This window comes from Larimichthys crocea, chromosome XV (assembly GCF_000972845.2).
Source record: "Larimichthys crocea isolate SSNF chromosome XV, L_crocea_2.0, whole genome shotgun sequence".
Lineage (NCBI taxonomy): Eukaryota > Metazoa > Chordata > Actinopteri > Sciaenidae > Larimichthys > Larimichthys crocea.
The window spans coordinates 12,180,289-12,208,153 of record NC_040025.1 but is presented as its reverse complement, the minus strand read 5'-3'; the positions used below and the strand labels follow the sequence as shown (position 1 = coordinate 12,208,153).

The 27,865-nt window shown below is 42.9% G+C and overlaps 3 protein-coding genes across 8 annotated transcripts; 1 reads left to right on the top strand and 2 right to left on the bottom strand.

The window, feature by feature from the left end:
• Positions 1-6,157: 6,157 nt before the first annotated feature.
• On the bottom strand, positions 6,158-13,112 carry LOC113747737 (PHD and RING finger domain-containing protein 1-like). Of its 4 annotated transcripts, none has more exons than XM_027288627.1 (7): positions 13,022-13,112; positions 9,701-9,784; positions 9,494-9,624; positions 9,230-9,321; positions 8,844-9,067; positions 6,459-6,546; positions 6,158-6,385 (listed from the first exon to the last, which is right to left on the bottom strand). In XM_027288627.1, the coding sequence occupies exons 3-7, from the start codon at positions 9,610-9,612 to the stop codon at positions 6,300-6,302; spliced, it is 609 nt and encodes a 202-aa protein (XP_027144428.1). In that variant the 5' UTR covers positions 9,613-9,624; positions 9,701-9,784; positions 13,022-13,112; the 3' UTR covers positions 6,158-6,299. The 4 variants fall into 4 exon arrangements, with proteins under 4 accessions (XP_027144428.1, XP_027144425.1, XP_027144426.1 ...); XM_027288624.1 differs by lacking the exon at positions 13,022-13,112 and adding an exon at positions 11,395-11,977; XM_027288625.1 differs by lacking the exon at positions 13,022-13,112 and adding an exon at positions 11,395-11,977 and having other exon boundaries at positions 6,463-6,546.
• Positions 13,011-15,286, top strand: LOC104936308 (lysophosphatidic acid receptor 6). Of its 3 annotated transcripts, none has more exons than XM_019253028.2 (2): positions 13,011-13,147; positions 14,283-15,286. In XM_019253028.2, exon 2 carries the CDS (start codon positions 14,289-14,291, stop codon positions 15,252-15,254), a length of 966 nt encoding a protein of 321 aa, XP_019108573.1. In that variant the 5' UTR covers positions 13,011-13,147; positions 14,283-14,288; the 3' UTR covers positions 15,255-15,286. The 3 variants fall into 3 exon arrangements, with proteins under 3 accessions (XP_019108573.1, XP_019108572.1, XP_010750627.1); XM_019253027.2 differs by having other exon boundaries at positions 14,243-15,286; XM_010752325.3 differs by having other exon boundaries at positions 14,238-15,286.
• Positions 15,276-26,542, bottom strand: ints11 (integrator complex subunit 11). Its single transcript, XM_010752326.3, has 17 exons — positions 26,344-26,542; positions 25,970-26,067; positions 24,779-24,852; positions 24,469-24,697; positions 24,266-24,364; positions 24,150-24,184; positions 23,928-24,066; positions 23,435-23,499; positions 22,856-23,045; positions 22,695-22,778; positions 22,522-22,611; positions 21,841-22,003; positions 21,647-21,757; positions 20,778-20,839; positions 20,540-20,682; positions 19,714-19,843; positions 15,276-15,592 (listed from the first exon to the last, which is right to left on the bottom strand). The coding sequence occupies exons 1-17, from the start codon at positions 26,369-26,371 to the stop codon at positions 15,527-15,529; spliced, it is 1,806 nt and encodes a 601-aa protein (XP_010750628.1). The 5' UTR covers positions 26,372-26,542; the 3' UTR covers positions 15,276-15,526.
• Positions 26,543-27,865: the final 1,323 nt, after the last annotated feature.

Sequence of the window (27,865 nt, the reverse complement as noted above, 5' to 3'; positions counted from 1 at the left end):
AGTAAGTAAAAAGTTCAATATTTACCTTTAAAATGTTGTGGTAGCAGTTTTTAGTAGCATAACATGAAGTACAAGTAGCCTACATAAAAATTATACTCAATCGCAGCACTCGAGTAAATGTTACTTTTCACCATCATTTCCCTTTAAAAGTAGCCAAATATGTTTCATGCATAGACTGTATAAATATGGACATCGTATCCGTGACTTCATCCACAGGTTTCTGAAGAGCCGTAGTGAAGCATGGCAGTCCTACCTCCGCCACCTCCTGGGCTAATCTAAAAATGGGCAAAGACGTGGGTCATTGGTGGACCTGAGGCGGTCTGAAAGATGCCTAATATGAACAAAACCACAACATATTGTAAGCCTAGTGAGTAAAAAGTTCAGTATTTACCTCTAAAATGTTGTGGTGGCAGTTTTTAGTAGCATAACGTAGTACAAGTACAAGTAGGCTACATAAACATTATACTCAATCACAGTACTCGAGTAAATGTTACTTTTCACCATCATTTCCCGTTAAAAGTAGCATAGACTGTATAAAACATGGACATTGTATCTGTGACGACGCCTACAGGTTTCACCCTCAGTACAGTTGTCATGAACGGGGAAATTAGCTACAGAGACCAAAACAGTTTTTTTATACCAGGCTGTAAACATGTTTATTTCTGCTGTCTAACATGGGGACTTATGGAGACTGACTCACTTCTGGAGCCAGCCTCAAGAGGACGTTTGAGGAACTGCAGTTTCTTGGCACTTCTCTTGGCTTCACTTCAAAGCCACAGACGTCGCCGCTTGAATTTTTCAGCTACAAATCCATCCGAGAAATGCGATGAAGGTATTTTTAAACTCTCTCTTGTGCAAACTGAAGCGATGAATAAGCAAACGCCCACGACGGCTTCAGTTACTGCTTTTGGTTCAGAGATGCTCCCCGCAGTCAGATTCCTCTTCTTCACACCTCTACAGTACTGTATGTTCTCCGTGTCACATCAGCATGTTTTACTGCTGTGCAAGCTGTGAAATCTATTTAACGTGAAAGCCTGACTCAGTGAAACTAATTGCTCGATTTCAAAACACTGAAGAAACCTTTACACCTTCAACGCATCCTCGGGCTGCTATATCTGTCTACTTTCCCATGCAGCTGTTAAATGAGGCTGTCTTAAGAGAAGCCATTTCCCCACCAAGGCTATTATTAATTCACAGGAAACGGGAAAGCTTGGAGAAAGAGCGCCTGCTTTAGATTTCACTGCAGGTTTTCATAGAGCGCCATTGTTCCTTCCTATCCCGGCTTTTTTTTTAAAAGGGGGCTGCGGCTCAGGCCATGAATGGAGATGATCTCATCCTGTCTCCACGGAGGTGTCTTGACTGAATGCCATGATCTGTCGCTGAATCTCTGAGGAACTATACAGACTTTATCAGCTGTTGCAGTAGTTTGCTGGGTTAATTGTTTGCTTTTTTAACCACGGTGGTGGCAGCATTGATGATAACAATGGGATAGATTGTCATGAAATGTTGTATAGACGGTCATGGTTCCCAGGCGACTGGCTTCATTTAGTCTTGCGCCATCTTGAGTGAAATGTCTTGACAACTATTGCATGGATTGCCTTGAAATGTGGTGCAGACATTCATGGTCCCTTCAGAGTGAATTGCAACAATTGCAATTTAGGGTTGCGGGCAATCGGCAGCCACTGTGGTTGTGAAGTGAAGCCAACGCGGAAGTGCCAAAAACCGCAGGTCCTCAAACGTCCACTTGAGGCTGAATCCAGAAGTGAGTCAGTCTCCATAAGTCCCCATGTTTAAATGTCCAACTTCACCTGCTGGAGGTCAAAAATCAATTCCACCATAACCTGGAGATTATAAAACCTATCGCCGCTTATACAGAGGAAGCCTGAGGCGTTAAAAGCAGGCGCTCCACCAATACCTCGGCTCTGTTTTCTCTTCTTTTACCACTTTGGGGACTAAAATAGCACCATTTCTCAGTCTTTTGACTCCCCCCATACTCTCCCCCCTCTCTCCCTCCCCGCCTCATCCTCAGTTCCTTTTTACTAATCTCAGATCAAAGCACCTTCTTCTTCTTGATGAAGCTGTTGAGTCAGCAGTCGGCTGATCTCAAAGTGCACTGCTGAGGAAACCTGAGAGCAAACTCAGGAGCATGCATGTAATCTATACCGCTCTGGACTTGTCTTTCCCTCCCAGTCTTTATGCTAAGCTAAGCTAGCCTGCTGTTGGCTGGTACTTCATATTTAACTCAAATTTGTGCTAATTAGCAAATGTGCATGCTAAACCAAGATGGTGAACATTACACCTGTTAAACATCAGCATGTAAGCTAATATCCAATGAACAGATATGGGGAAGGTATCACTATACTCGTCTAAATTTAAGCAAGAAAATAAATCCATGTATTTCCCGACACGTCTGACGTTCTCCTAAAGATTTGTGAGGGTTTTGGGGCAGATTGTGAGTCATATTTTGGACAGAACGGGACACTTGACAGGAAGGTAGTTTACAGTGGAGACTGCCCAGCTATCGTATCAGTCATGGACTGTTCATGACCCATCTCCTGCTGTTTTTGTTTCCGGCGTGGCATCCAACAGCAGCAAAGATGAAGCTTTTCTTCCTTTGTGCATAAAAAAAAGAGCTGTCAACTCCCATTTCTGCTCCCATAAGAAGCCCTCTAATGGCAGAAACAAGCACTGCTGCGCTAAAGGAATCACTGGGAGAGATGTGCGGGTCTCTGGGAGGGTGACCTACTTTTGCTCCCCTCTTTGGTCTGCTGGAGAGAGCTGCACACAGCTTGTAATGTTATCCCTACTGACTGCAGGTGCACGGCTCAACAAGCCACGAGCAATGAGGCATGTACGGATGCTGCATGGATGCTCTGTATTATGCATGCATACTCCAAAATGTATTTTTAAATCATTTTAATCCTGACATAGGACTGCTGCGCTCACTCTGTGGGTGATATGTAAGTGTGCTTAGGCCTACGGATGTATGGAGACACTCTAGGGTGATCATTAAATATGTTGTATCTCATTTGTTTAATGTGTTGAACTATTTCTTGGCCAGTTTCTAATTGTCAGGGAAGCAGCAGAGACTCTGTTAGTGGTCCTGGCCAAGAAATAGTCACTAAAAAATGCAAATTTATCTGTTTTTTTGTAGGGACATAATGATGAATTAATTGGCTGACATTCACGTTGGATCATCATTTCTTTTACCTTTTTTCATTTATGTTCATTACAGAGAAGCGATACCTCCAGAAAACGTTACAGCAACGCTACATAGATTGGTATTTTGTGATTTAGCGTCTCCAGTTTCAGAGTGATCCCACAGCAGTCAGCCCAGCTCGGCGTCTGTCTTTCAGCCTTTTATTTCACCAAGCTCTCACCAACCACTAAAAGTCAGTCCAGGATTTACTCTTGTCCGGCGGCTTCTTGCTCGCTCACTTTGTCCTTTTTATTTCTTAGCTTCCTCCGTCAGCGTCCTCTTCACTCACTTCTCCTCTGCCATTATGTCCATAAAGGCTGCTGAGACTGGTTACATTGCCCGCTTGCCCAGCTCCTGTTCTGGCACGACATTCCCCGTCAGCATTCAGCTGGCTGGGGCAGCAAGTCAGTGTAGTATCAACATGATTTAAATCTGTTATTTTATGGTTGAAAAGTGGTGGTCACAACGTGGCATAGCTTCCTTTTAAGGGCCCCAAGAAGAAAACATCGGGAACCACTCCACTAAATGATACTGCATGTATGATAATAAATGTTATTTTAATAAATTATATCCTTGTTCTGCATACTGGGTCACATCCAAGAGCCCTTGACACATGACCTTTGTGATTTTGAAACCCCCCTCATTGCCAGAAGCAGTTTGCAGTCATTCTAACATCACTGCTGACTTATTTAACAGCCATGGCGATGTACATTAGCCCATGTTGCTAATGTCTCTGCCAAAGTGCCTCTCTGCCTCTGAGCATCGCTCCTGAGGGGGTCGTACGCCTTCCAGCATCGGCTTCATGGCATCGCTGCTGCTGCTGCAGCAAAATAATCTGGCAGAGGGTCTGGGATTCATCTGTTTCCATGCTCCTCTAATAAGTGCATGATGTTGTCTTAATTCATTTTCTTTCTGAGAAATAAGATCACAGTTGAGGAGGGGGGGGCTGGCAGGATTTGGGGCTTTCGTTAAGTACATACTGTACTATAACAAACAGACTCCCTCTGGAGCAGTGAGTCATTAAAAGTTCTGACCTTGGTTTCTTTCTGTGTTAATCATGTTACGGTAAGCCTAATTACTTAAGAAGTTACGGACTTTAGAGCCCAAAGCTCTTCAGCGTTGCTCCGGCTCTTCATCGACTGGAGAGCTCTTCAAATGGTTGTTCCTGTCGGTGAACCCCGTGAGGGACAAAGTGACAGGATCTCATAAAGAGTGGACAGGGTGAGCGCTGGGTCAAAGCTGGAACAGAGACAAAGGAAAGTACTTTCCAGGATGTCTGTTTCACTGCGTCAGCTTGACCGCTGTCAAATATTCAGATGCCCCCCAAAAGGCACTCCAGATCCTTCCCGGCAGGTGTAAGGATGGAGGAGGTCAACAAACGGTGACAGGGCCGTGTAGGGTCGAAGCGTTGACCACCGCTGGAAGTAAAAATTTCCATCATTGGAGAAGGAAAGTTGCTGACTTCTTCAGAAAAATAAATTATTTGGCCGATGCTGTATCACCAAAAGAACAATGTGGCCTGATCATCCTGACGTCGCCTGTTCGGCAATAACAAAAAGGCCTTTAAAGAAGAGGCTCAGATTTTGGCATGGTCATAAAAACCCTCAAAGTCCAGTTGGCCCCGGCTAACAAACTGAGCTAACATTGGCTGACAGCAGCTACAGTTGGCAGCAGTTTATTTCACTGTCCATCAAGTGATCTTTCACCTTTACAGCGTCTCAGCTTGAACATTTTGTTCATTTCATGTCTGGATAATGAAAGTGTTCTTCACATTGTTTTGGGGGTAAAGTAGGGCAAGATGAGCTGCAGGCTTTGTTAACTGCCGCCCACTGAATCACAACACACACACACAGACACACACACACACACACACACACAGCGAGCAGACTGAAGGTCACGGCTCAGCAGAACGATCTCTTCACCTCGTGTTTCTCTCAGAAACTGATTTTCTATCGATGCTCTTCGACATCGGAGGATTAAATTAACATCGCGTGACCAGAAACAACAGATCTGACTGAGGCAACCCTCCTCTCGAGTACATCCGGACCACATCCTGAGACTGGTGTTGCTAGGCGATGAGGCTGGATGATGCTGAGGCAGCGGGATGAGGGGATCCTCCAGACGAGATGCTCCTGATTGAAGTGTTTGATTCATGCTTCTTCTGACCACCTACCATCTCTTCCTACACACACTAATAAACACTGATTTCAGGCACGTTGTACTCAGATAAAAGATGCTTAAATTGAGCTCCCTGTTCACAGTTTTAGACACGCTGGTGACAGGAATGTTGGTCTGATGATCCGCCACTTTCGTCCAGACTGAAGCATCACCTCAGCTATTTTACAGCATAAAATGTTGTACAGACATTCACAGTCTCCAGAGGATTAATCCTGCTCAATTTTTAGACTTTTATTTCAGCGCCACCAGCAGGCCAAACTTTTCACTCATCCTGTGAAATAATCACAACTAACTATCTCAGCTACTGTTAGTTACATTGCCCAGACATTTTGTACAGATATAGTCATGCTCCCCTCAGGATGAACTGCAAAAACTATACGTCTCATCTTCATCAACACTAATGCCAATCCCATCCAATCCTGGCATTTAGCTCAAAGCATCGTGGTCCCTCAGAACATTACTGAAAACGCCGGTGGATTGCTTTGAAGGAACTCATCTTGCGAAGCAGTTAATTAAATTAATGTTTAATTGTGTAGAATTGAATCTAATCGTAAAGGTTAATTAAAAAGGTGAGTGTCTGTGGCTGATGAGGTACAAAAGGTTGTCCATTACATGAACACACACACTGTAGTTAAATTTAGGTTAATCCCACACACACCAACCTGCTTCTGTAAATGCTCTCTAATATAATCTGAGATAAATGATCCATTTAATCCTGTTTGAGTGTTTACTAAAGTTAAAATGCTTTGGACTGTGGGGAAGTGAGATGAACTGTTTGTTTTGGTCTTTACATGAGATTTATTGAAGGATATAAAAGTACAGAATAGTTAAAGCAAAACAAACAAAGAAGAGCAGAGAGTTTCTGCTCAGTTCAGTTCAAACACGACGCCGCCACCTCGTGGTCGCTTCAGGCAGGAGCTCTTTAATCTGTTGAGTCGGTGGGCGATCCACGGCGTCTCCTGTGAGGAAATGAAGCTGCACGCTTCTTCCCTTTTCTCGACTTTAACGCTGTCAAACATAAAAACATGTTGAATGTCAAAGACTCTTCAATCTGCATGGAGGTGAACAGCTGATGACTTACTGACTGAAGCAGTGCTGCTGCTGCTGGTGTCACTGTGACGAGGTGAAGCTTCTTCGTCTGCAGCCTTTAACAGATATTTAGGAACGTGCTGAGGAACAAGAATGAAAAACAAGAAGCGATGAACTCTAGCGTCTGCTACAGAAATAACACCTGAAGATGTGACTGGATGGTGCCTTAGTTACGTTATATTCACATGAATGTGTGCATGTTTTGTCATATTGTCATTTCGTCTTAGTGTATCGTACATATTTCAAGTTCCCGTTGATAAATTTAGGGGCTGCCTTACAGTCGAATCCACGTTTTCCTGCTGTCACACGGACAAAGATCTTCTCTGATTTCCTCACATGACTTAACTAAACGAAAAACCAAGAGGGAAGCGCGAGCAGCAAAACCAACCGATATTTTTAAAATCACTCAGTTTAGTCTGTTTTCTGTGTTTTTTTGTTTATGACATAAAGGTTAGACAGCGAGGTTTTTGTTTTTCGGCTTCGTTATTTTCTGGTTTGAGCAGCATCCACTCACTCTTTCCCCCTGATAGTCTGCCTCACCTCTTGTTCTTTTGTAATACTCCTGCCAATAAATAACTTTAATTCCCTTTATTAACTTTATTTTAATTTTAGGGAAGATTACCCAGAGTGCTTGTGCGTTTGTGTTTGAACAATGACATCCTTGTGTGAGCAAACAAAGCGCCGTCTCCTCTACAGGTGTTGACCGAGGCCTCAGGTGAAGAGCGTTAGCCACTGTGAGCCACCTGAAGCCGGTACTCCACCGTCTGAAGTACTTCAGAGGTCAGAAGACGATAAAAGCCTCTCGAAGGCTGATTCAAGATCAGATATGTCAGAAGTCGAAGTGAATCCAGCAGCAGTACAGTGAACCCACGCAGACGGTGAAGACGGTGGGCTCCTTTCAGACTGTAACCTCAAACCAGCAGCTGCCCCAGAATCTGCAGCGCTGCTGTCGGCGCTCGTTTGGGGGAAGCAAAGCAGGAAACGTGGTCGCAGCGTACAGTGAGAGGTTTGTCTGACACGTGAACTGTAAACGAACAAAAACCACGAGTCCGTGATAACATCTCCCAGAACTTTCCTGTCCTACTTACCTTAAAGTCAGCGGTGCTCTTAAAAGTTAAATGAATAACATTTAATGTCAAAGTTAATGTCACACGACGCGGTGTAATGTTTTAAATGTTTCTCAGGGAATCCAAAGAGTCAGCAGGTGAGGTGAACTCATCGTTTGCTGTTTTAAGTGATGGAGCTGAGCATCTATTCTTCTGATAAATAAATGAATACCTGATGCTCTCAGACAAGCCCGGAGAGTCCTTCAAACGCTCTTCAAACCATCTGGATGAAAGATATTTTGTTTTGTGCACAATAAAAGCTCCTTTCTCTAGCTGTGACTCCAAACAACCATCCCTGCACCATTTGTATAATGGATTAATTGGGAGTGTTATGGAATTTTCTATCATTAAGTTACACGAGGTCACCTGTGGGCCTTGAGGTCCTCGTCAGTATTAGTTGTTTGGCTTTGGTTGGGAACAGTAGGTGCCAGTCTATCTCAACACTGTGGTGTCCAGGGTCACAGAGACCTGTTGCTGCCTTCATAGACATAATAGATAGCTTGTTGTTGACGTTCCAATCTGTGTAAACAGAAATCTGTGTCTCCAGACTAGAATATGCTGACAATAACACCTCCATGGGTAAAAACACTAATTCTGGCCGTGTAGTATTTGTGGTGTTATCTTGGGGTTTAAAGTCGATCCACCAGGATGAGTTGGGCACTTCTGATGAACTTTGAGAGTGTCTCTAATTCTCTTTGGCCAAGCAAGCGTCAATAAATAATACAGCATAAGACATCAGAGGCTCCTGAACACTTTCTGAACTCCTGACCTCATCATTGACCTTTGACTTCAGCGATTTCTCCACAACAATTGGGAGGAAGCCGGAGTACCCAGAGAGAACCCACAAACACGGAGAGAACATGCAAACTCCACACCGGGGCCTTACCGTGTTTGCCAAGGTTCGAACCAGGAACCTTGATGTCCTACCATCTATCATTTAACACGATCATCAAATTAAATGTTTATATTTCTGTTTGTCTGAAGTCTGACTACGATTTTCTTCTGGATTTTAGGACCTCAGGATCATCGGGCAGCGGTGTGTCCCACAGACGACTGGGTCTAACTCTTGTTGGGAAGCGAAGTAGAGAAGATTCCTAGATGAATCAAGGTGTGTTGGGAGGTAGAAGATCCAGAGGAAGTGACTCCAGAGAGTAGTGAAGTCCTGGTGCATCCACCTTGGTCTTGCTCTGCATGTGCAGCTGCAGCCTGCTGCATAAACAGTTGATACTCCGTGTGTTTGTGTTTGTGTGTGTGTGTGACGTTGAACTGACCCAGGATGTTTGAGGCCGAGGATCAGGATCACTGCTCGCTCTGTTCTGGATCCTCCGGCTGTGGCGTCGTTCAGCTGAGCTGCTGGAACGGTTCGCGGTGGACGGCCGAAGGCGACTGCTGGTCGATGTGGTTTCATCTGCTTCAGCGAGAAGGTCTGCGAGTTCTCCATCACTGATCTCCTCCTCCACCACCATGGAGCCGTCTGTACGGGGACTGTTACTTCCTGGAAAATTGTGTTTGTGAAATGTGAACATTTATAAATATTCCTACATTTTACTTACAGTGTGGATGGATACATGGATTTTACTGTATTTACACGAGACAGAGAAGAAGATTCATCAGGTGCCGAATGTTTGGTTAGCAGTAATGTGAAATATACATTCACCTGTACGCTGAGGACTGACCGCACACTCGGGACAAATCCAGTCACCTTCAGGTCTCGTGTTAAATGACGGTGTCAGGCAGTCCACGTGATACCTGGAACAACAAAAAACTGTTTTTTAAAGCAGTCTGTCGACGTTTCTGAGAAGTATGTCATAGTAACTCACTCTGTTGCTCTCAGTGTAATGCTACAGGTATGATCTGATCATTAAAGTCTAAAGATGGAGCATCTGAGGGTGGGGTCATGATTAAATGTGCTCTGTATTACCCTGAATCACACTGTATGCACACTAACAGCCGGTGCCTTCGGTCGCTGCGTCCACACTCCTCACAGATAACAGCACCGCTCTCCTCCTCCTCTTCATCGTCATCATCTTTTTTATGCATCCTCACCTTGATCTGCAGCAGCACAAACAGCGTCAGCTCCAACATATTTCCAAAACACTTTGCAGAAAGCTTCACATATCAAACCCACCTTCTTCTGAACGTCTCCTCCGGGACGTCGCCTCTGATGGATGAACGCAAAACTGATCCGATCCACCGGGCAAGTGTTTGACGTCTGAAGTGAAGGATTCACAATCACAGAAAAGAAGAAGGCTCAGGTGGACATCAACTATTCTCTTGATTAATCCATAAATCATTGTGCCTTAAAAAATGTCAGGAAATCATGAAACATAACAAACTAGAAGCAGCTTTGCTCCTTGACACTGGTGGGCATTGTTGGGTCTCTGATGAAACCTGCTGAAGTACAGAATAATTGAGCTCTGACCTTGTGTATTTCAATAGATATTAAATGTTTAATGCTTTTAAATGTTTTTCTTAAATTAGTGAGCCATTAATTTGGGATAATTAAACTTGTTTTGAAGCATAGATCTACTTCAGGATGTTTCAAGATGTGTGGACGTGATGGATCTGGCCCTCGGTGTCTTTTAATGTTGCAGATGTTCAACACTTCTTCATCAGAAACTGACAGAGGAGGCTGCTTCTGTGCAGCTTCTGGAGCTGGCTGCAGAGAGAAGCATGCTCCATAGACTTCATACAGCATGCACAACAGCTGCATCACATGACACATGACATATTTTAAATGCATGTTTACAGAGCCGTCCCATAGGCTGTGCGAACTGTGCAACCGCACAGGGCCTCGCGCCACTAGGGGGCCTCGCGCCACTAGGGGGCCTCGCGCCTTCAATCGTGCTGTGTGTTTAATCTTTTATTTTTTAATTTATTTTTAAATTATTTAATTTATTTGTTTAAAAAAATACATTAGTTATGTATGATCTTGTACCAATGGCATGTCACATAAAAACAAACAAATAAATTAAAAAAAACAAATCCAACAAGTTAAGCGGGTTTTTCATTGTGCTATGTCATTAAGTAAACATGTCGACGGCAAGAGAACGCGACCGATTTCGCAAGCACAGATCGGGCTCTGAGAAAAGGAAAAAAAATAAAAAGAAGGAAGAATTTCACAATTCGGGGATTGCTGGATAAATTTGTCAGCACTTCCAGAGATGCGGTGGCAACAACTAGCATTTCCATCACGCACACCGACACTGTGGCATCGGTCGAGCGAAGCTTTTTAAAGCTAAAATTAATTCATAACTATTTGCGCACCTACATGCAGCGCCGGTCCTGGCCACATTTGCGCCCTGGGCGACATTGCATCCAAACTGGATTATAGAAAATATATTGCTGAGTTTGCGGCCAAGAAGGCAAGAAAAGTGACTCTGAAGGGATTAGTTTCTGCGCAATTTACGCATGGTGAGTCCATCTTAATTGTTCGGGTTAGTGTCGTAAATAAGTTAAATAATAAGAAAAATAAGTTGTCTATAGTTGTAATTAATGAATGTATATAATTAATGAAAAGTGTCCTAATCTGCTTGTTTAAAATGTCAAGTTGCCAAAAATAAAGTGACTGAAATGAACGTACTGTCGCCACTCGTTACACAGTTGTTTTTTTTTCTCCTTTGGAATGAAAAGTAAAAAGTCATAGCTGAGACTATGTGCATGATTATGCTGTATTCTTCTACTTGATAAAACGTATTGCAGCGAGATTATGCGCGCAATAGAACTAGAATAGCTGCGTCCCTGTGACTGTTATTCATGCACAATTACGCATGTCAAAGAGCAGGGCCTCGAACCCCCCCTGCGACGGTCCTGCATGTTTACCTGAGACCACTGCAGGATACACTGATGACAGAACACGTGTGCACAGCTCTCCAGGGAGCCCACAGCCTGTCCATCGAAGCAGCTCAGGCAGATGTGACATTTATCCATGACTAACGTTGGAGCACGTCATACACACCCGAACACGTGTGCGAGTGTCCAAACGAGGCTTTAAAACGACGCTACAGGATAATATCGACCAACCGGTGTTCCGCTTTAACACGCGACCGTGTTAACTGGTGACCCCTCAGCCGAATGCCTCCGTGGTTGTCGTGGTTATATAAATCAGACTCGTGTCATTATTTGACAACAACAGCGTCGTTTAAATTTTTAACGGCTGTGGTAACTATGACAACCCCGCCAAAGGTCGCCGTTTAACACGGTCGCTCGTTAATCCGTAACACCGGTAGCTAACTAGCCAGCTAACGCGAACACCGTCTTGAAGTACGCGCTTAAACTTGAGGTTAATAAAGTCGTTTGTTAGTTTAGACTTTTAGTTATCGAGTATTTAAGCATGTTACATGATCTTAGCATGTCAGCTAACGACTGTTTAAAAAAAAAAATCGCTTCATGTTCCGCGCTACACACTGGAACATCCGGTCCCGTTCTTTCAGAATAAAAGCACAAAAAAACAATACTGAAATATAACGAGCCATAATTTATTTATTTATTAAAACTTTGATTAATTGCCTGATTTGATTTGTGAAAAGCAAAAATTTGAAACTACCAAATCCGGATTAACAACAAAGCAACGTGCCAATGAACTGGCAATTGGATAAATATATAATATTTTTGGGGGGGAATGTGCAAACTAAGGCACAATATGAGCTGACGTGATAAGGTCATGCTTTATTACCTGATCTTGTGGCTCTGTCTTGAGGAGGGTCCATGCTTCAAAATATAGTTTTAGGCCCTTCGTTATTTCAGCTAATTCACGGCACACATTCAAAAATATTTAAATATCATTTAAATCACTAGTGGTGCAGCTGTTGATACTATTTTTTCTTTCAGGGCGTTCCTAATATTATGGCCAGACTGTTATCTGTTGTTTGCATGGTTTTGGATCTTATGTGCACAAATTATTATCTTGTTTGTACAAGTTTTGGATCCTGTTTCACAAGATTGATGCAAATGTTGTAAGAACAAAGTTCTTAGTCTTAGTATGTCCCAAACTTCAAAACCGATTAACCCTGTAAATACAGACCTCAGACATTTAAGACCAAAGAGAACGTGAAGAAGCTGTGAGCATCATAACAAACCATCAGAGCAGCCCTCAAACCATACCGATATTATAAACACACTAATTTTAAAGATTATGTAACCTGCTGAGGAGATAATTGGATTATTATTCTTATTTTTTAAGGTACTGTGTGACAGAGTTTGGGAAAGTTTCTGCATGTAAACTCAAATCAAAATATTTCTTCAAGAAGGGGAGGGATGTACAGCGTACTTCTTTTAGAAATGCATGAAGGTTGCGGTTGGAGATGTTGAGTGATTACAGCGTCTATAATCTAGTGGGTGCCATGCTATGGTTTGTTTCCTGCCCCTCCCTTCACAGTACACCTACAGCACACACTCAAAGAGGAAACTAAGAGGCTCGAGCGAAGAGCAGCGTGGTACATAAACTCACTGCGTGCTGAGAGGAGTGTGACGTGAGGAGCTGCACAACCAGAGAGCATCAAAACACACGAGCTGTCAGCATGCGGTGTAGCTTTCTGCATCTGCAGTTCAGACAAAGGAAACCATAAAAACCTTGGTAAGTCTTTTCTTTTATAATACATTTAAAGTTTAGTTTGGGTTAAGATGTAATCAATATAAATCTAATGTCTGAAAATGATTTTGTGCTCAGGATTCAACAAATCTTTTACCTGAACAGATGAAATATTTCATGTCTCAAATATGTGACTGTGTAAGAAAGTTAAACCTGAGTGGTCAGTGTTTATAGACAGTATTAAAGGGGACGACAATACAATACAGCATCACTAACACTTATTGTAATTCATACAATGTGTCTGCCGAAACCTTTAACAATGGTTACTACTCTAGTCTGTGGAGGTACTCGGTCATCTTCCGTCAAGAAGGGTTAAATCTGGGGCAAGTGGACTTGGTTACAGATCCGTGAAGACGTTTCACCTCCCATCAAAGAGGCTTCTTCGATTCTGACTGACCGGTGGGGAGATCTGAGTATTACGTAGTATAACTTAGGCAGGATCGTAGACCAGGCCTGGTTCACACCTGGTTTGTTAGTTCTTGTTGTGATGACTGTCAACAGAGTCGTTAAAGTCCATCGTTCACACCGGACCTCAGGAGACTTTAACGACTCTGAGAACGATGACCATCGTTCACACCGGACCTTTAACAACTCTGACGACCATTATCACGACAACGAGCATTGATAGTCTACGATCCTGCCTAGGTTAAATACTCGGATCTCCCCACAGGTCAGTCAGACCTGAAGAAGCTTCTTTGATGGGGGGCGAGATGAGAGGCGTCTTCACAGATCTACAGTCAAGTCACTGTGTCTGATATTCTAATCAAATCAAAAGGTTTGCTGTCAGGCAGCTTTAGAAATGTTTTTTCTTGCACAGAAAGTCTTTTGGTTTTGGTCTTGGAGGTTTTTTTCTGAGAGACTTTTTCTGTTTCACACAATGTAGAAGAAATGTTCACCACAGTTTTTTCTTTCGTTTCCGTAAACTTTAACAAAAACAGAATAATGTAGTCGACTTCTGGAACAAAAACAAAGTGTTAAAAACATTTTTAACTGAGCAGATTTGTTCTCAAGGTAGTGTGAAAGTAAAAGTGGAAAGAACTTGAATGAACTGAATGGAAACATGTTTGTGTTGCAGAGCAGCAGAGAAGCAACCCACGCCTTCTTTGATTCAACCCCACAGTGATCTATGAAGATGAACATGACAGTCGACAGATGCGGTACACCCTCGGAGGAGTACCAGTACTACTTTTTCCCGGCGGTCTACATCCTTGCTTTAGTTATCGGTCTACCGGGAAACCTTGCAGCGCTATTCGTCTTCACCTTCAAGACGACTCCTCGCACGGCCTTCAGCGTCTACATCAGTAATCTGGCTCTGGCGGACATCGTCATCCTCTGCACTCTGCCGTTTAAGATCCACTACCACCTCAACCGCAACAACTGGGTCTTTGGCGACGTGGTCTGCGGCGTCACCGGGATCCTGTTCTTCGCCAACATGTACCTGAGCATCTGTTTCATGACTTGTATCTGCGTGGATCGCTACATGGCCACCGTGCATCCACACACCTATCTGAGGATGCGAGGCCCTCTGAGCGCTCTGGTCGTCAGCACGTTGCTGTGGTGTGTGGTTGGAGTTGCCATACTGATCTTCTTCCTCATGGGACCTCTGAAGACCAACTCAGACCGATTCGGAGGTCAGAAATGTTTCGAGAACTTCGACAGACACGAGTGGAGCTCGCGTTTAGGGGCGTACAGCCTCCTGTGCCTGATCATCGGCTCCCTGCTGCCCTCCTTGATCATCCTGGTGTGTTACCCGCTGGCTGCGAGGCGCATTTCCAAGATAAAGAGTCAAACAGCCCAAAAAGCCGTGAGGGTCATCTACATCATCCTGGCTATCATGCTGCTCTGCTTCCTGCCCAACCACGTCGTCTACCTGCTGCATCTGCTTCGACGCACGGACGTGATCCGGAGCTGCGTCGCCGCCCACATCATCTACAACGCCAGGCGGGTCACCATGGCGCTCGTCGTCCTCAACACGTGCCTGGACCCGCTGCTTTACTACGTCACCACCAACCACTGCAAATGGAAGTGCTTTAAGATGACATGGGAGTGCGGAAGGATGAGGAAGCGTCGGGGTGTTTATGTCGTTCAGTGAGACGAGCATCGCAACAATGAGTCTTTTCTACAAAAGTGTTTATTTAAATTGGCTTTTTACATCAAAATAAATGAAGAAATCTGAATATTAGTATGTTTTTCTGCTAAGTTTAGCCCCAAAATAATGGTCCAATCAGAAAAACGGGTTCATTTAAGGATAATTTAAAACTATCCTGACAGGAAATGAAACAAAAATGTTGAAGTGACAGGGATTCTCGGTTCTGGGTAGTACTTTCAGCCTCACATTTCCTTCAAAATGTTCGTAGTTTTGGGTCAGCACAGTCCAGATGGAAGCCCCTTTTTCAGCAGAGTTGACAGGAAGCTCCCCAGATCCTCGTCCTGACCGAGAAAACACAGAAACACAATCCATATTAATTTTAAGACACGTTAACATGAACACAAATACCTTGAAGTGTTGTCAGTACATGAAAGTATTCAGTGGTCTTTATTATGTGACAGCAGTTCCTCATTTTCCAGCAGCAGCTGCTACTTTCGACCTCTTTGTGTTTGCATGTGAGACTGATTGTTTCACTTGAATAAGAGCTGAAACTGAAATAATCCACAAGAACGAACATGTAAATATTCATGAAAAGTCAGAAAAGGAGCTTGAAAAAGAAAATCCTATTAATAACTTAATAAGTCATCACAGTGTAACACCAGAACCACAGGCTGACAACCAGACTGCAGATTACAGCTGTTATTTCATATAATGATATGATATATTCCATATATCATCAGTTAACCTGCAGATGATCTTCTCTCGGTTTATAATGTGTGTGACATGAGAATCTGTGAATGTTGCTACAATGACTGTTACACTTGTGATGTATGTTTTAGTTATTTTACAGGCTATATATGTGTTTATATTCTTTATCCTTTATATTTTAACTAACCTTTACAGTATTTAGAATTTTATTTCAGCAGGAAATACAGTTTATATCGTCGCCGTCGATCTGTTCATATCCTCTTTCGTCTTCAGTCGACATTTAGACTCTTGTCGACCAGTGAAAAGATGTTTTGTGACCTCATGTATGTGGAACAGACAGAAGGAGGAGAGCTTTGGATAAACTTTGAGTTTTGAACAGACTGATGCACGTCAGACGGTCATTAACCTGGGTTATGCTGATATCAATCTAAGATAATAAAATAGGTTTGATTAGGTCGATGTGGAAACATGAAGCACAGCCTTGATTCCGATGGTTTAGTAACCGAGGTGGACACAAAGAGGAGAGTCGAGTCCGTACTCCACCGCCTGTACGTCTTCAACGCTTGACGATGACGACTGTCTAAACATAGATTTTTATTACTGGTGCTAAACTTGTCTCTACTTTTTAATCGTTTATGTTGTTACTAATCTTTAAAGTATATTCTTTTGTATTTCACTGATCATCACTGTGTATGTTACAAATAAATCTTTGAATCCTCGACAACAGTTTCTGTTTTTAGTTATTCAAGCTGAAGTTTTGTTGCAGTCAAATCACTTTTTAAAGAAGGATGGAAAATGTGTGACAAAGTCAGACAGACACCTCCTGATATCTTTAATTGCCGACCACTCTCTTTCCATTGTGCATAGTTTGACAGAAACGTTTCCCCCTTCTTACTTTCAAAGCCCCTGAACTCAAACTCTCCAGCCCACACGACTGTTTTCACTTCTTACGGCTGATCAACCCTCTCGACTGTGCGCGCATGTAAAAACAGAGGTTCACCGAACAGAGGTGAACATGCGCGCTGTGGTGAAAGGGGTCTGCCGCAGGAACAAACCGTGGGCTGGAACAATTTGTGCAGTAATAAATAAAACTCTTCATCACTTGATCACTCTTTTATTTTGAACGTCACCTGCTGAACACTTACAAAGGACATCTAAACTTAGCTCTGATTCAAGCGACGTGTTTGTGCTATGGTGTTTTTCTTCTCACCTGTAGCGGACTTGAAATAGATACCAATGTGATACCACAACCTGCAGAGTTTCAGTACCACGACTGCCTGTGCAGCGCTGCAGTGTTCATGCAGGAAGCGGCGTGTTTTTATATACTGTGAAACAGTATATAGTGGAAAATCATTTTGAGAATCATTTTGGTGACATATTTTTGCATTTATAACCTCTAAGATCTTCTAAAGACGTGGAGCCAGGGTGTAGCAGCACTCAAGGGCTCAAAAACTCACACAAGATTTTATATTCATCCCCACAGGACTGCGTCTTTTCTCCACTACTGTTTATTATCTCTACACCACTGGCTCTCAAACTGTGGTTCACGACCCTGCTGTAGTGGTTATTGTAGGAATCTTTTAAATGAAAAAACATCAAATACAACTGGAATGTTATTTAATAAAAATAGGTTTAGCATTTCCTCGTTTTAATATCGGCCTGATGTGTCGTCACATTCACATAATATATCAGCTTAAGAGAGACAAGCAGAGGTAAAATTAACGCGTGCACGTCAGGAGTAACGCTTTTCTACCAAACGAGCTCTGGTTCCTGAACCCGGCGTTGAACAACAGTCAATAATAAATCATATTCTTATCAAGAATAAATCTGCCTCCTGTGTGATCTGTCCGTAGTTGATGTTCATTGATCTTACAGCGTACAGCGGTCAGACCATTACATGCTTATTGAGCTCAGAAAAACATCACAACCACCTTCTTCTTCTCCTTCTAAACTGTGCTTGTGGCCTTGTTTTTGTCACCTTTTTAGAGGGTCAGGCCACATTACAGTCCTGCAACAGCGCTCGTCTGAGCTGTGAATGATCTCAGCGCAAACGTCATGGTGCGTTCTGCATTTAACCCCGTAGGTCTCACATTTCTGATGAGAAAGTCTGTGAGAGTTTGTCTCCAAAACAGTTCACATCCTACGGAGGGAGTCCCACAGGGATCAATTCAAGGCCCGCTTTAGTTTAAGCTTCATACGCTGCCCATGAGACACACAATGTCTGTTACCACAGATATGTGGATGACACACATCGAACTGACGGAGATATGTAGTGTAAAAGTGCTTTGAGTGGTCGGAAGACTAGAAAGGTGCTAATCGATCAACAGTTATATGCTCCCCACGTTGAATTTCACAGCTATGCTGATGACACATAGTTGTACATTTCTGTATCTCCTCATGACCTCAGCCCAGTTTAGTACATTATTAATTAATGGGATAAAATGACTGCATGGCAAAAAAAATTCTGCCACTGAATCAGGAGAAGACTGAAGTAATAACAGAGAGACGACCTGTCGAGCATCTTCAGTCCCTGGCTCTTCACATGAAGGAATAAGTTGGTCGTGGTCAGATTTCATGCGGCCTGAAGCTTCATTTTTATAATATATTATTTATGGCCTGCTAGGATTGTCAGACAATGTATGGCTGGAAGATTTGGCTTTTTTTTGTTGACATTTAAACCTTTAAGGACATAACTGCTGCTGTTATATCTGTCAATGTGACACTAAATATGACTTTCTGAATGATTTTGTGAAAGAGAAGAGTGACACGTGTTAAACTTCAATGTTAACAGACCTTGCATTATTCATAATAAGTCATGTTTAGAATGAACATGAGGTTTAGATTTGTATCAACTTCATGTAAGTTTAACGTGTTCATACAGTTTATTCTTTGACTCCAGATGTGAAAGAAAGGAAGAACTGGTTTTTAGATTTGTTCACGCCTGATTAGTTTAGATTTGGTTACGCTGTCATAAAAAATAAAAAAAGATAATTGTGAAAATGAAAGCAAAATTGTTACAGAACATTTGTATGTAACTTTTATTGGTATTATTTTCATTTTTAAATGTTAGTGTTGTCAAATCTGGCCCTCTTTAAAAGAAGTTTGGACACCGCTGATCTAAGAAGTTTCAGACGTTTCCTGACTCAGACTGACACGGAAAAATAATTCATGTTTTTAATCACCTTAAGACTTTTATTTATTATAACATTTTATCATTGCACGGCCTGATTTTATTTATGTATTATCTATTCTGCTGGATTCGACTGTCATTGTTGTCTAATTCTGTTTTTATTTGCCCTGTGAAACACTTTAATAAATAAAAATTGGACATTATGTTACAGTTATGTTTTAAAGCACATATAATCTTGGCCATACCTCTGCAGAACCCTGCAGGAAGGAGCCACATTGTCAGATTTTGTGATGAACTGATGAAGCAGAATGAAAACACGCAGAGAAAAAGTCCGGTACAGCCCGGCAGAATCTCGTTCTTAGAAATACTGCGTGGAGGAGAGGAGGCCGGCCATGCACCTGTCATTTTATCTGTCATATTTTAGTCGCACTTCACAGATCTCTGCCATCAAAAACCTGTCAAGTGCGACAGACATGGTTGCACTCTGAAGCTCTGTTGTCCATGAATGATCACCTGATGTATAGATATATCTGAACGTGAAACCAGCAGAGTCACAACATTTTACTCCTAAACAAAGACAAAACAGAGCTAAGGCATCACGGTGCTGAAGTTAAAATGTTTCACCTGATAACTCCAGGAAAGCAGCAGGACTTTGGTGTTGGCGTCTTCTGCGGAGGAGGAGACTTTGATGACGATGGACTCCACCATGACTGTACCGTCGGGGAGGTGCTGGATGGTGTAACCTTTTAACACGCTGAAGCCGAGAAAGACAGAGACAGGCATTATCTGAAATGTCTCAAACTACAGATGTTACAGCAGATGTTACTGAAATATGATACACAAGTTTCATCTGGTAATAAAGAAGATATGTCACAAATAAATATCTTAAGACTAGAGGTGCCAAACTCGATCACAGAGACGGCCAAAATTAGAAACTGGGACTGTCGAGGGACAAACGGGGTCAAGTCAAGTTTGGTCATCATGTTTAGATAAAAGCTGCTCACACAGGTATGTGCTTCCAACCATGCCGAGCATTTGAGCAGCATGTAGGCATCGTTTGAGCGGTAAAGTTCGGAAACAGAGTCATACTTTGGCTTGAGTGGGTCATTACACTCGAGGTCTATCACAGCTGAGCAGAGCGGTCTAACTTCAAATTTCTGAGCTTCAAATCGAACAAAACGCGGGTGAACTCACGGCACAGCGAGAAACACAGCTGACGAGGCGTGGTTTGTCTTCACTTCAGCTCATTTGAATGTAATTAAAAGTGACGAGCATTACTGATTAATGGGCGGGAGGTGAAGCTTGGCTCACTGTTGCAGTGCACTGACTTGTAGTATCAGGAGTCTGCCATTTATGATAGATGTGGCATACGAGAGGAGAGGCATCGTGAATTAATGCAGATTAGTGAGTCGATGCAGGAGGTTCAGTCACCGTCCTCTTCCCGTCTCACCTCTTGAGGTGTGTGTAGATCCTGTGCAGCGTGTCGTTGTCGCTGTGCGGGTCCTGGAGCTGCACTCGGCAGGTGAAGCGGAGCTGGTGTTCGTTGAGGCCGAGCTCCTTCAGTGCCTGCTCCGACGACACCAGCTTCAGACTCTGTTCGGAGAAAGACGACACGGAGGCAGCTACGTCATCAGCTGCTGATGACCCAACAAAGCGAACAAATCCAGCTATGACAAAAGTCAACTCACGTTTTCTTTCATGATCAGGGTGCCGTGCATGGTGCGAGGTTTTTTGGGATCAGGAAGAGGTCCTTCAACATAAGAACAAAGACGCAGTATGAAAGTGCTGCTGAAGAGTCCCCGTCAATAATTTCACAAATCTACAAACTTCAGACAGAGTTTGTGTTTTCTATAAAAATGTGCTTGTTGTGATGAAGTGTAAAAGTTTGGGAGATTCCTGACCTGACGATCTGCCAACTGACTGTACTACACATCGTCAGCTCTGGCAGTCACAGTAACAGTTATTACACTTCAACCCACAGACTGTATGAAACATGGGCGTTGTATCGGTAACGTCTGTAACTACAGAGACCAAAACTGTTTTTTGTACCAGGCTGTAAACATGTTTATTTCTGCTGTGAAGTTGTGGCATTTTAACACGGGGACTTTCTTTGTGGCTTCACTTCACAGCCACAGAGGTTGCTGCTTGCGTCCTCTAAAGTGTTGATCTGGAAACATGAATGAATTAATAATCTATAAATATTTGTGGTCACTGCTCAGACGTGTCATTTTAGTTTTTTATGAGGCTTAAATAAACCTGGACATCAGCTTGATTTTTAGGAACTACAGTAGTGAAGTTAAGATAAGATAAATATCTGATGAGTTTCCTCGCCCCTCCACTCTTCCACGAGTGAATCAGGGGTCAGAGGTTTGCGTGATAAATCAGAACACATGACATTTCTCTTTGTTTGGGTCGTGACATTTAGGCGAGAGGACGGGGGAAGAAACAGGCAGGAGTCGAAATGCCAACAAACTGAAACTGAGTGGGCACTCTGCACTTAAACCACCAAAGATGAACTTTGCACCGCCTCGTCACACCTCTAATAAACAAAGCGTACCTCCGAGGGCCATCTCCCGCTTCAGCAGGTTGAGTGAAATGTCGACGGGCACGCTGGGGTTCGTTGTCACCGTCGCCGTCTCTCCGTTGGCCGGCATGTAGCAGTCGATGCCTGCGGTTTAAAAAACAGACACGCCGCTGACGACACCTTGTGCTTCGTTACGTGTCATTACCGCTGTGTGTGTCTGCACTCACTGAACTCCTGCTCGATCTTCCCCTTGAGGAACTCCATCTTCACGGCCTCCCCGTGCACCAGCAGCATGTTTCGAGGCTCCGCCATGCGGATCAGCTGCATGATGCCTTTGGCGTCTGCGTGGGCGCTGAACGACATGTACTCCACCTGAAGCTTCACATCCAACTGAAAGAAACACAGAAATGAGTCACTCAGCATGACATGACTGGATATTCAGAGAAACACGAATCCAACATCTGTTTTATTAAATATGAAGCTATGAGCAAAGATAAATCCTGGACGCTGGAGGAAACAGTGAGCCGCACTCTGATCTCTAATCTACCTGCATATGAATGTAGAATCTGGAGGAGGGACCGAGATCCCGGCACTGGAAACCTTTCTGGTTTCCGCTTACAATCTTAAAACTCACTGATGAAGACTTTTCTTGTGTATCAAGTTACCAATCAAACTACAGAGGACGTCTTGGCCTGGATACCCGAGAAGCCCGGAGGCTAAATTATCATAAGCAGCAGGTTTAGACGTTCAGACGTTCTTCTCCCTAGCAACACATTCCAGCTCCTCCTGGAGGATCTCAAGGCGTTCCCAGGCTAGATGTGCTACATGTCAGATACCTGAACCGCCTCAGCTGGCTACTTTCGACGCAAAGGAGCGGCAGCTCTACTCCAAAAGAAAACCTGCCTCACCGTCGCTCTCCCTTCCATCTCCAGTTTCCTCTGCCCATTTAGGATCTTGTGGCCGATTGTTCCTTGTACGCAGTACCCAGGCATGATCACCTAAAACACAGCAGAACAATTTGTTTATCGAGTATTGTCATTAAAATAAAAACATCTTCCATCCCTCCGTCTTCCAAACTCACCATGTTCTTCTCATTTCCAGCCCATTTCTTGAAGATCTGCAAAGACTGACCAGCGTGCAGCATACCTGGCGTAGCGAACACCACCTGAAAGTTAAAAAACACGGTGTTGTAATTCACCTCACGGAGCTTTGTAAATCCTGTGGAGGACAAACGGTGCTCACCATGGGTCCGGGGTTATCGGCGTAGGAGCGATCGAACGCTTTGATGTGCTTAAATTCAAACATGTTTCTCTGTACGAACGTCTTTCGAATCTTCTGATTGGTCCACGTGATGAAGAGTTTGTAATAGTGATTCGCCTTCTCCGTCAGCCCGGTGGAGAAGTAGATCGGAGCCTTCAGGTTCATTCGCTCCCTGATGGAGGTGGAGAGGTGATTAGAGTGTCTGTTTAATGAGCTGAGACTTAATATGAGAAGTTAAATACACCAAAATGACTCTGTGACGAGTAATAAAGTGAATACAGACAGTTTGTGGCCTTTGTTTATTGTAATCACATCCAATTACGCCACAATATCATGATCATCATACATTATTATATTTAATTGGACCACCAACCACTCATCGCTGTCTTTGCCCTCTTAGTTCTCAGACATTAAACATTATTTTTGAGCCTTTATTTTGAAAGGAAGGTAGGAATAGAGAGACTGAGCCTTCGTACACGGGGTGCATCTCCGCTACCAGTCGAGCCAACGCAAATTCACTAACTCGTAAGAAAAAATTTATTTGGTGTAGAAACAACGTACCAAAATGTTTCCAACAGGATGCAGAGCTCTTGTGCTCGTCCGAGGGCGAAAACTGGAATGAGGACCTGAAAAGAGGACGAGAAAACAAAAGAAAATATAAAAATATAAAAAAATAATAATAATAATATAAACTAACTGTGTTCAGACAGGATCAGGCGCTGTGGCGAATCACTGCAAGGTTTGTCTGCATTGTAACTGTGAAACAATCAGGAAAATAACTTTTTATTTCTCTGATTACCCGACTTTCTCGGTGCTCGCTCACTCTCATTGTCGCTCAACCACAAACCAAATTAAACTTTGTCGTTTCTCTCTCTTTGCAGCATAAATTTCAGTCAGACTCGGATTCAGAAGATGGTTCGTGAAATAAACTAAATCAGAACACAACAGGTAGAGTATCAGAGTTTAGATTACAACTTCTCCATCACGGGTCGCAGACAAAACCACTCGACTGAACGGAAAGATGATCTGAAAGTGTCTGCGGCCCAACTCTTACCTTCCCGCCTCTTTCTATGGATTCGTGCACTTTCTTCAGAAAGTCCCTCTCTCTGCATCTCTTGGAGTCACGGATGGTGGTGGCGTACGTAGATTCTGAGATGAGGATGTCCGGCCGGCACTTATCGATCCACGCAGCGCTGCAAAAGTACAACACAAAGATGGCGAGGCCGTGCAGTGCGTGTGTGCATAAACTCCAGTGTATACTCATTAAACCACTCACCCTAAGTGTCTGTCAGGTGTCATGTTATAGTCGCCCTGAAGATGAAGATAGAGACATTAATCTGAGGCTGGTAAAGTTCACGGACTGTGATACAGTGCAGACTTGTTTACACTCACAGTGTAGACCACAGACTCTGATCCCACTTTGATGTGCACCATGGCAGCTCCCAGGACGTGGCCTGCATAGTACGCCTTGATCTCCAGCTCATCATCCACCTGCACAGCAGCACAACAGAAACAGCTTGATTCGCCATCAAAAGAGCAGCTGGAGCAGCTGACGTGATTATCTGGGCACATGAGACATGATATCGGCGCCGCACCTGGACAGTCTGGTGGAGGTTCAAAGGTACGACTTTCTTCATGCAGTCCTTGATCATCTGCGAGGTGAAGAAGTTCGTTTCTCCCTTTTTGTCGACGGTGATCTTCCGGAAATCTTCCAGCAAAATGGGACAGATAGCCTTGGTGGGATGGGTCATGTAGATGGGTCCGTCGTAGCCCACCATCTCACTCATGAAGGGCAGGGCACCACAGTGGTCCAGGTGGAAGTGGCTGAGCGAGGAGCAGGAGTAGCCGTGTAAAAACACTGAATGGTTTTATTTGTTTTATGTCGACGTGAGAGTAAAAACAAACCTGATGATCACACAGTCCAGGAAGTCCGTCAGACGGCCGTTCTGGGTTATATAAGAGAAATCTGGGAAACGTCTCTGCGAGGACAAACACAGGATTATACTCACAAAAAGAAGTCTTTAAAAACACTTCGGCAAAGGCCAGCTGCTTTGTATCACGATTAAACCAGTGAGTGAGTCTGTCCACAGACAAATATCAGCCTATTTCTCGTCTTGACGTTCTGATGAAATCAAAAATGTTTAATATCATCAGATGGTAGCTGCGCTATCTTCAGTTATACAGTTTATATTTCTGGGTTATTTAGATGCTGAGCTGACAGTCAGACTGCGGACATGTGACTTCTTTTATCTGAGGTGTTTTTACGGACACGTAAAGAATTGTTCAAATGTTTTTCTTAAAGGGAGTTTGGTGTCAGCGCAGGGAACTGTTTTTATTCTCTCCTTAGGTTACACGAGGTCACGTGTGGGCCTTGAGGTCCTCGTCAGTATTAGCTGTTTGGCTTTGGTTGGGAACAGTAGGTGCCAGTCTATCTCAACACTGTGGTGTCCAGGGTCAAAGAGACCTGTTGTTGCCTTCTTAGACACAATAGATAGCTGCTGTTGACGTTCCAATCCGTGTCTCCAGACTAGAATACGCTGACAATAACACCTCCATGGGTAAAGACATTCTCTGTGACTAATTCTGGGCGTGTAGTATTTGTGGTGTTATCTTGGGGTTTAAAGTCGATCCACCAGGATGAGTTGGGCAGAATGTGAGACCGACTCAGGCACTTCTGATGAACTTTGTGAGTGTCTCTAATTCTCCTTGGGCCAAGCGTCAATAAATAATACAGCATAAGACATCAGAGAACACTTTCTGAACTCCTGACCTCACCATTGACCTTTGACTTCAGCGATTTCTCCACAACAGGAACCTTTTGTCAACGCTACAGAAACATTAGGTAACTGTTAAGTATGATAAGGTTGTCTGGCGTTTATTGGTTTAATAACGGCTGTGTATTGATTTTCTAACGGCAGTTGATCCTATGCTTTGTTAATTAATCACTCATAAACAAGAAAGAAAGAGTCTGTCAGCTGTGGCATAACACCACCTGTTGTCCCTGCATGCTGAATTGTTCCTGCCCTCACTTTAATGTGAATATTTGTGTCATCTTGTTGTTGTTGTTGTTGTTGTCCTGCTGAACAACTGACTCACGTCGTCGTTGTATCCCATGTGCATGCCGCAGTCCAGCATGATGTTTTTGCCTCCGATGGAGACGAGGATGCAGCTGCGGCCGACATCCTGTCCAGCACCTTGGAGAGAGGGAGAGTTTAAAAAAAAACAAAAAAAAACAAACAGGACCGTGAACGCACCATGACAACACTTTAAGTTAGCAGCTTGTAGCGGCTAACAGCGGCTGCTAACAGCAAAACAGCGACAGTTAGAAGCAGTTTGTCACCAACACAAGACAGAATACACAAGTTATGACTGTTCAAGTGCAGTCAGACGTCTATCTGATGTATAATGTTAAAGTTATAAAGACAGAACTAGCCTTGAAGATGCTAACTAGCCTCTGTAGCGTTACTCACCCAGCGGTGTCACTTTGATTTCAGGCATATTTTTAAAGGTTTATATATATTTTTATATATTTTTAGATGTGCTGACCGCTCCGGATGAATAACAGCTTGTTTATTAATTAACGTTAATTGTCTAACTTGTGTACATGTGGCGTCATTTCACACCGGTTTGAAGCTAACTGCCGTTAAACATCAAAACTTCCGGCCAGCGCTTTTCAAAATAAAAACTGTACAAAGCGTTCATGCTTTTTTTTTTTCTTCATATTTTTGGAAGTTAAGATATCTGTGCGTTCATTTACGCATGTAGGTATTTCACAGGCTGATTTTTTAAGTAAATATTTATGATGCAAATATCTGATATGTTGGCTCAGGATCAGACTTTATTTTGGAGATCAGGTGGGACATGACTATTTCATAACACAAGGTATTTATTGTCATCAGTGTCATTATAACATTAAATATTTTTTCCTATTACATTACATATATGTTTAAATAAAGAATTCAATAATTTATGCCTAGTGGTGTGGAGAAGCAGAGCTTAAACCTTCATATAAGGAAATAAAAAATGTGAAAATGTTTGAACATGTAGAAACTTACTTTTAGGTGTCTGGTAAAAGAATTGACGGGTTAGGGTGCTATTTATCTATTCAATCCTGACTACGCCCCTGCTTTGTAAGTAACCCAGGACACAATACAAAAATCTTAATTAAAATGATGTTGTATAATCAGTGGCGATTGAGTTGAAGATGTTTAAAGAAAAACTCTGCCGACACTGTCTTAGTTGTATAACAAATTTCAGTATCATAATCAAGTAAAATGTTACTTGGAGAGCCTCCAGCCGAATAATGAAACTCTCCTGAACTATGCCTACATTACAACACAAAAATCAACACACTTGACAGTGGCACCGTCCTGGCGGTTCTTTGGTGCCCTTATCCAAATTAAAGTCAGGATGGATCAAAATAACAGCTAGTGACACAGACAAGTATCTCAGTGTAAACCATTTGTATATAATAGTACTAGTATTAGTATGTAACTATGCATCTATGTGCAGACACCTCAGTTACATTTTTAAAAATGAAGGGGCAATAAAGGGAAAAAGGGAGCTCATATAAAATGTACAAATAAAATAAATAAACATTTGAGGTGTCTGCACATAGATACGTACATATAAGGAAAGAAAAAATGTAAATGAAAAATTAGAAAAAATATAAAGAACATGTAGAAACTTACTTTTGGGTGTCTGGTAAAACATTTTGAGGGGTTAGGTGCTATTCATCTATTAAATCCTGACTACGCTCCTGCTTTGTAAGTAACCCAGAACACAATACAAAAATCTTAATTAAAATTATATCGTATATTCAGTGGCGATGCAGTTGAAGATGTTCGCCGACACTGTCTTAGTTGTATAACCAATTTATTACAATAAGTTCAGTATCGTAATCAAGTAAAATGTTACTTGGAGAGCCTCCAGCCGAATAATGAAACTCTCCTGAACTATGCGGGGCAAGAACTTATATACAGTGGAGGTTAT

Coding starts and splice junctions, on each gene's coding strand:
- LOC113747737 (XM_027288624.1), bottom strand. CDS start 11,502: ATGGATAAATGTCACATCTGCCTGAGCTGCTTCGATGGACAGGCTGTG. Junction 9,785..11,394: donor GTATCCTGCAGTGGTCTCAG/GTAAACATGCAG, acceptor CCTTCACTTCAG/ACGTCAAACACTTGCCCGGT. Junction 9,625..9,700: donor GAGGAGACGTTCAGAAGAAG/GTGGGTTTGATA, acceptor GTGCTGCTGCAG/ATCAAGGTGAGGATGCATAA.
- LOC104936308 (XM_019253028.2), top strand. CDS start 14,289: ATGAAGATGAACATGACAGTCGACAGATGCGGTACACCCTCGGAGGAG.
- ints11 (XM_010752326.3), bottom strand. CDS start 26,371: ATGCCTGAAATCAAAGTGACACCGCTGG. Junction 24,365..24,468: donor ACCTCCACCAGACTGTCCAG/GTGCGGCGCCGA, acceptor GCTGCTGTGCAG/GTGGATGATGAGCTGGAGAT. Junction 15,593..19,713: donor TGCTTTCCTGGAGTTATCAG/GTGAAACATTTT, acceptor TTTCTCGGTCAG/GACGAGGATCTGGGGAGCTT.